Source organism: Gossypium raimondii, chromosome 10 (assembly GCF_025698545.1).
Source record: "Gossypium raimondii isolate GPD5lz chromosome 10, ASM2569854v1, whole genome shotgun sequence".
Taxonomy (NCBI): Eukaryota; Viridiplantae; Streptophyta; class Magnoliopsida; order Malvales; family Malvaceae; genus Gossypium; species Gossypium raimondii.
In genome coordinates, this window is record NC_068574.1 from 58194377 (window position 1) to 58202990 (window position 8614).

General features: G+C 31.4%; 1 protein-coding gene across 1 annotated transcript; it reads left to right on the plus strand.

Moving 5' to 3' along the window:
- Positions 1 to 2050: 2050 nt before the first annotated feature.
- On the plus strand, positions 2051 to 8361 carry LOC105774971 (receptor-like protein 15). Its single transcript, XM_052622740.1, is given in 10 exon segments — positions 2051 to 2440; positions 2569 to 2646; positions 2802 to 2876; positions 3415 to 3546; positions 3898 to 3972; positions 4933 to 5067; positions 5378 to 5449; positions 5629 to 5775; positions 5943 to 6564; positions 6567 to 8361. Coding segments are annotated over 10 exon segments (3303 nt in total). The 5' UTR covers positions 2051 to 2100; the 3' UTR covers positions 8194 to 8361.
- Positions 8362 to 8614: the final 253 nt, after the last annotated feature.

An 8614-nucleotide genomic window follows, 5' to 3' on the forward strand; every position in this document is an offset into this window, starting at 1 on the left:
AGGGTCTTCATTATCATCCCCCGAGTTAACCACAATGATTTTCCCTTTTTCAATCCCTCCAACCAACAACTGTGTCAACTAGCTTATCATACTTCGTTGAGATTATTGTATTTGATCCCTCATGTCTTACTGTACTTTAGCTAATTGTTCATGCAGCTGCGCTTGCAACTGATCTTGCATGTCTTTCTGAATTTGTTCTAATTTCTCTAATATTTGATCAATTGCTTTGGTTTTGCCGTGGGTATCGTAATGATATTCAGTTGGTATACTCTTGTTGGTTTGACTGTCATAATTTCGATTAATAAGGTCTTTTTATGGAATTTAATGCATATGATGAAATCTAATGCTGATGAATGAAATGAATGCAAAAAAGAGGTATTGATTTTAATTCAGTTCTATTAGAACAACTTTACCAGAAAACAAACCGCTTTACATAAAACAGATGTTTTACATATACGTCATTACCATAATACTTAAAGCCTTGACTTTCTTAAAAAGCCAAGTTAATTCTCGATCCCGATCTGATTCTAATTCGTATTTTAGCTTAACATGTCGGCTTGAACTGCTAAGGTTTGCAAATGGTCAGCTACTTCCCGTACTTGAGTTACAACTTCACCCATGATGTAGTCTCTATACCTAATCTGACCTTGAGAGTGTTGGAGTTGCTCTTTCCAGTGTTCATTGTTCGTTTCAAGAAGCTCAACTCGAAGTTCATAGTTTTGCAGTGCGGCCTCGAACTCTTCTATCTTTCCCTTCAACTCTTCAATCTTATTTAGGCTTGCTTTCAACTCAATTGCGGAGTTGCGACTACGATATTGACATAGTGACCTCTCTAATTCTACTAATCGGGTCTCTCAACCCAACTTTTTCATTTCGGCTTTCTAACAAATCTCTTTCTAGAGCATCGTTTCAAACTCGAGCATCTTGAAATTTCTTTTCCCATTGATCAGCTCTAATATTTTCTTCTTTGATTTCTTGCCACCATTATTTTGATGTTTTTTCCAACCCGACAGCCCTTATCGACAAACGCAGCTTCTTATAATCTATTTTTAGACTGTCCAAGTCTTCCCCAGCCTTGTTATTTCCTTTTCTCATTTTCTTGGTTTCTAACTTCTGGATGTCGACGTCTAATCTTAGCTGCATCTTTTCCTCTTCCAATTGTTCTATCTTTTTCCCCAACTTCGAACTCTTCTTTTCAAAGTCTTGCTTTATGATCTCTAACTCAGACAGGATCACTTGTAGGTGTTCTTCTATTGGCCGAGTGTTTTCTTGACTTGACACAAAAACATTGTCATTGACTATTTTATTATAATTTAATTTTTAAAATATGTACTTTGAAAATTTATTATTTTGAATGGGTAGAGCTTCCTTGTACATTTTACACCAAAGTGAAATTAATTTTTTTTTGGATAAAATTAAATTGTATAATTTTATAAAAATTGAATATAAATTTTTAATTTTATGGGGTGAGGAGCCTACCATCCCCATGCGAAATCACATTTTTCACAAATCCATCAGGATGAAGGGTCAATGTCAAATTTATTGTCTAGATTCCGTTCATAAATCCCTACATGCGAAATCACATTTTTCACAAATCCATCATGATGAAGGGTCAATGTCAAATTTATCGTCTAGATTCCGTTCATATATCCCTACATGTGAAATCACATTTTCATTTTATGTTTCACATTGATTTCAACACCTTTAGTCAATCCACGCTGTTTCTACTATGGAGAGTTTTAGGACTTTGTTCCCAAAAATAGAACCCATAAAAATATTTTTTGTTATTCTATTATTAGTTGATACTAGAATCATTATATTCTTATATATAAAAAAATTACTTATATATAATAATATTGATATCCAGAGCAATTAATCTTATTTTGGAAATTTGAGAATGAAATTAACCACAACTAGGCAAAAATCAAATTAGTTGGGCCCATGTTTTGGAAAATTGAGAATGAAATTAATCACAACTAGAGCAAAAATAAAATTAGCTGGGCCCGGATTTTGGAAAATTGAGAATCATAGTTGTGTATAAAGCTTAAGGTTTTGGTTCATCCAAATGCTCCAAGGTAGCAGCTGAGTGGATTTGAGATGATGGATCTTAAACTGTTATGGATATTGCTCACTACATCTCTGTTTTTGGTACAGACCCAGGGGTGCTGGCAGCAGGAGAGAGTTGCTCTCTTACAACTCCATTCTGTTTTCGATGTTAGCGACTGGATAGCTGAGAAAGGTTCGAATTGTTGTCACTGGAAAAACATTGAATGCCATAATACTAGTGGACGAGTGAAAGGACTTTCTCTTCCTTTAAAATATTCATGGAACCGGGGAGATTCATCTTGGTATCTCGATGTTTCTTTATTTCTCCCTTTTAAAGAATTGAAGAGTCTTGATTTATACGGGAATGGAATAAAGGATTTTATTGATAACAAAGGTTTGTTGCTTTATATTTCTATGATCAATTAATCTCTGCCGATAGAAATTGAGTTCAAGTCAGTGAATTTTCTTCATTCAATATTTTATAAATTATGGCACTAACGACCAAAAAAATCTTTTTTGCAGTACCTTTATCAACTGCCTTCAGCAATTTGGAAATGCTTATATTATCTAATAATGATTTCCATGACAGTATTTTATCAAGTGAGTTTTATCTCTCAAATATTTTATTTGGTTTGGAGTAAACTTATTTCGGTAGTTTATTTTGGGCCCTATATATTGATTTTTAATATGTAAAGATAGATGATAGAATACAACAATAATTAATTAATAAAAAATAAATTATTGTTCTTGAATAGAAGTGAAGACTCTGCCAAACTTGAAGGTCTTGGATTTAAGTGACAATAGGATGGAAAGTCTCCAGCATTTACAAGGTATAAATTGAAATCCATATTCAATCAACAAGTTCTCAAGTTAGTATGATCCATGAATTTATGAGCAACTCAGCTAATATATATATATATATATATTAAATTTTTAGTAATAAATTATTACTGCACCAGATAAGATAAAAGCATTGGGAGAAATTGAATGTTTTGGTTAAAATATACCATGAGTCCCTATATTCTTCATCAATTTAGAATTTAATTAAATTATTTTTAGATTTTAAAATTTAGGTCTAATTGTTAACACGGTTAAACAATTTTATTAAATTCACGTTTATTATAATGTCATTTTTTAGTTACGTTACTACCAAGTAAATTTTTTTTGTTTTAAAATGTCGCAACAACAAATTTAACAAAAAAATGGTGTTAACAATTGGATCTGAATTGTAAAGGGACTAAATTTCTTAAAATTAAAACTTTTAAATTTATGAAGAGTGTAGGGACGTATAACATATTTTGACCAATATTTTTTTTGAAGTTATATAAAACAAGAGTTCCGTAAAACAATATCACAAATTTTCTACAGGGATGAATGTGGAAGAGCTTCACTTGAGTGGGAATAGGTTGAAGAACAGTGATCTGACATATATTAAAGGGCTAAGTGTAAAGTCCTTGAATATTGGAGGAAACCTACTGCAAGGATCAATTGACATTGGAGGTATACGTACAATTAATTTCATAAACCAATAAGTTGAGTTATACATAAAGAAGGTTTTTAATAATTTTTTAACTGCAAGAAGAATTTATAGTCTATTATATGACCATATCATATAGGATTCATATTTTGGGAAATGGATTAAAAAACATTTATGTATTTATTTCTTTTATATGTGCTTGTTTTTTCTAAAAAAATAAATATAATCAGTTTGATTTTAATTTTTAGTATAACAATGATTTAAACTCATGTTATTTTTAGGTTAATAGGACATAATTTAGAATTCCATAGCTATATTTTTGTGATGATTATTTAAGTGGACTAACAAAATGAGTATTGAATTGATTTGGATAGTGTTGAATAATATGACAAAGCTGAGGAAGTTGGATATGAGTTTCAATAAAATTGAGAGACTTCAAAATGCTCAAGGTATGTGTTTGATATATTTTACTCTATCAGATTTTGTACATATACATGCAAGTAATTTTAATATTCCCTTGATAACAAATCTACTAATCTAAATGCTGTGTGGATGGTGAGAAACCAGAAAAGCTTGATTTGAGTTACAATTCCTTCAATAATACCCTACTGACACATCTTGGAGGACTTTCTAATTTGAAGTTTTTGAGTGTAGAGAATAACCTAATTAAAGGATCAATAAATATTATATTTATTGAAACTATATTAACTTTATATATATTAAATTATTTTAAACAAATCAAACTATAAGTTTCTGCATTAATTAACTACTTATTTGCAATTATTTAGTGATAATGCCACAATGATAATAGCAAAGAAATTAAAATTCTTTTTAAAAGAAAATTTCATTTTAAAGTTAATGATTTTGGCTCACAAGTTTGTCTCATTCTGTTAGATTTTTGGTTTGTATTTATTTTGGCTCATATCTTACCATGGATCTTTTATATATATATATATATATATGTTGGTTTTTGTTTATGCAAACATATATTTCATTGCTCCTGAATAGAAGTGAAGAGTGTGCCAAACTTAAGTTCGTTAATTTAGAATTTAATTTTTACGCTTTAGATTTTAAAATTCAAGTCTAATTATAAACACGATTAAATATTTTCTTAAATTTAAGTTCATTATAATATTATTTTTAGTTACATTACTACCAAGTGATTAAATTTTTGTTTTGTTTTAACATGTTACAACAGCAAATTTAACAAAAAAAAATGGAATTGACAATTGGACTTGAATTTTCAAATCTGAAAAGTAAATGGACTAAATTTCCTGAAATTAAAATACAAGAATTAAATTTTAAATTTATGAAAAGTATAGGGACTTATAGCATATTTTAACGAACATTTTTGTTTGAAGTTATATAAAACAAAATTTCCGTGAAACAATATCACAAAATTTCTACAGGAATGAATTTGGAAGAGCTTGGCTTGAGTTGGAATAGGTTGAAGAACAGTGATCTGACATATATTAAGGGGCTAAGTCTAAAATCCTTGAATATTGGAAGAAACCTACTGCAAGGATCAATTGATATTGGAGGAGGTATGTACAATTAATTTCAAAAACCGATAAAAGAAGTTTTTTTAATAATTACCGCTAAAAGAATTTATGTCTAATATGTGATCATATCATATAGGATTTTGATATTTTGGGAAATGAATTAAAAAATATTTATGTATTTATGTCCTCTATATGTGCATCGCTTTTCTAAAATATAAAGATAAGTGGTTAATTTTTTTAGAATGAAAATAAATATCAAATTAACAGGTCGCAACTTGGAATTCAATAACTATATTTTTGTGATGATTATTTAAGTGGACTGACAAAACAAGTATTGAACTGATTTGAACAGTGTCGAACAATCTGACAAATCTGAAGAAGTTGGATATGAGTTATAATGAAATTGAGCTTCAATATTCTGATGGTATGTGTTGATATATTTTACTCTATCAAACTTCGTACATATACATACAAATAATTTTAATATTCCCTTAACAGCAAATCTAATTATCTAAATGCTTTTGTATTTAATGATTCTTAAACAAATCAAACTACTTTCTTGATTTACTGCATTAATTAACTATTTTCTTCAAATCTTTACAGAACTAGATGTTTTGATCAATTTAGAGGAGTTAGTGTTGGATGGTTTACATCTCAACAACAACATTCTTCAAAACATTCATGTATTGAATTCTCTCAAAGCCTTGTCTTTGAATGACTGTGGGCTGACCGGAGCACTACCTACCCAAGGTAAATTAATCATGATTTAATTATTTAAGTGAGACTAAATGATTTCTTATCATTAATTTTGGAGATGATTACTTATTATTTAACTGATTTCGCAAAGTAACTGTTTTTGAATATCGCAAAAAAATGAGCTCGAAAATTGGAATAACTAGCACAAATTTGTTTTACAGGATGGTGTGACTTACGGAAGCTTGAGGTGTTGGTTCTTAGTAAAAATGCACTCGAGGCATGTTTGGCTAACTTATCATCTCTTTATCATTTGGATATTTCCAGTAATCAGTTCATTGGAAATGGTGCCTCCATTGCTCTAGCCAATCTCACATTGCTTAGATTCGTTTCTCTTTCACAAAACCTATTTGAAGTTCCATCCTTTTTCATGTCATTTGCCAACCACTCACATCTCAAAGTCCTCTCCAGCGATCAAAATAAGTTAGTCAAAGAGTCTACCATTCAAACTTGGGTCCCAAAGTTCCAAATAAAAGTTTTCCGTTTGTCAAATTGTACAACAAAGGAACTCCACAATGAAGTTCCCAAATTCCTCTATTACCAATATGACCTGAGAGCTATTGATCTTTCATATAATAATTTTGGAGGAAAGGTACCTTTGTGGTTGTTGCAGAACAATACAAGATTGGGAGCATTTTCAATGAAGGGCAATTCTTTTATCAACCGTGATCTCCAGTTCCCTTCACATCCAAATCCATACATGTCCGTTGTTGATCTATCTGAAAATAAAATACAGGGTCAAATTCCGACAACATTTGTTCAATTTTTCCACAACTATGGGGGTTAAATTTATCTAGCAATATCCTTGAAGGTAATATTCCTCCTTGTTTGGGTAGTTTAAAAAGTGGGAACAATGAGTTATATTTAGATCTATCACATAATCAGTTATCTGGGGGAATACCAGAAAACTTGGCTAAAAGTGACTCATTAGTGTTTCTTAGACTATCGAATAATCATCTGAGTGGGAGGATAATTCCAACTATCTTTAGCTCACATTCATTACGTCGGTTATATTTAGATGGCAACAATTTTGATGGGAGGTTACCTAGTATTGATGTCACAATTGTCCGTCTATCTCCTATTGAGGATATGGTTTTGAGTAATAACAACTTGTCTGGCGAGCTCCCAAGATGGATATCAAATCTATTAGATTTGAGGGAATTGGCTTTATCCAACAATCAACTTGATGGTCCCATTCCAATGGATTTGTGCCATCTAAATCACCTCAATATTTTGGACCTTTCCCAAAATAATTTCTCTGGCCCAATACCATCTTGCTGCGGTGCACAATCTATTAAACATCTCCATTTGAATGGAAATAGATTAAGTGGGACATTGGGAAATGCATTCTTTAACTGCTCCTCTTTGGTGACTTTAGACATTAGTGAAAACCAGTTGACTGGTGAAATTCCAAATTGGATTGGTACTCTTTCGGCTTTACGTGTCCTCCTCCTCAGGGCCAATCTTTTTACCGGTGAAATTCCTATTGAGTTATGCAAATTGCACTCATTAAGCATCATGGATCTTTCTCAAAACAATCTTTCGGGTCCAATACCTTTTTGTTTGAGTAATTTAACTCTTGAGCCAAGTGATGAAAAATCTTCAGCAAAAACGGATTTGCCATTTCTTCTATTAGACTGGGACATAGCTAACTATAGTGAATCGGGCGAATTTGAATGGAGCATTAGAAGCGGACTTTTTACAACGGATGTACCTTTATTAATTGTGAATCAAAGGGAAGAAAAGGTGGATTATACGACAAAGAGAGCATCTTACACATACAAGGGAAACATTCTTACGTATATGTCTGGAATTGATTTGTCATGTAATAGGTTAACAGGTGAAATCCCCCCTGAGATTGGAAATTTGAGTGAAATTCGTTCATTAAACTTGTCGCATAACAATTTGTCTGGACATATACCATTCATGTTCTCAAGGCTTAATAAAATTGAGAGTTTGGACCTTTCTCACAACAACCTAAGTGGAATAATCCCTACTGAATTGACGAAGTTGTATACCTTGGAAGTTTTCAATGTGTCATACAACAACTTGTCAGGGAGTATTCCATCTCAGAAAGCTCAATTTGCGACCTTCGATGAAAGCAGTTACATGGCAAATCCTTTTCTTTGTGGACCTCCCCTGCCTAAAGATTGCAGCGAGCCTAATTCACTCTCGACAACAACACCAAATGCCTCAAATGATGAAGAAGAAAGTGGTTTGATGGACATGTATGTTTTCCAGATGACCTTTTTTGTTTCTTATGTAATTGTATTATTGGTTATTGCTGTCATCCTGTATATAAATCTATATTGGCGACAAGCTTGGTTTTATTTCGTTGAACACTGCATCAAGACTTGCCAATATTTTATTGAGGACAATCTTCCACGATTTTCCATCTTAAAAAGAAGCAAGTAGCCTTGTGCTTTGCTGGTTTACATTTGTATGTATCAATTTTCATGCTTTTCTGTTATATTCGAAGTTTGTTTCGGTTATCTACTTTGACCTTTCTAAAGCTAGACTGTAATATTTCTGTTCTCTAATAATTGATTTTATAATGAGAAAAGCATATGTACCTTTATGCAATTTCAATTAGAATATTCAATTACTGCTTTATGATTCCCAGCATCCAAATAGTATAAAGTTAAATTTAACATATTGTAGCAAGCATGCTTCCTTTACATAAAATGGAACATCAGATCTTTTACAAAAATATTTATACAAATGACGCACAGTTCAACCATCAATTAGTTAGAAAAATAAATTATAAAGATTGAAACAAAAGAAAAAAAATAAAATGTGATGGCTTTATATAAAAGTTACAGGGTCGTAATGTTTT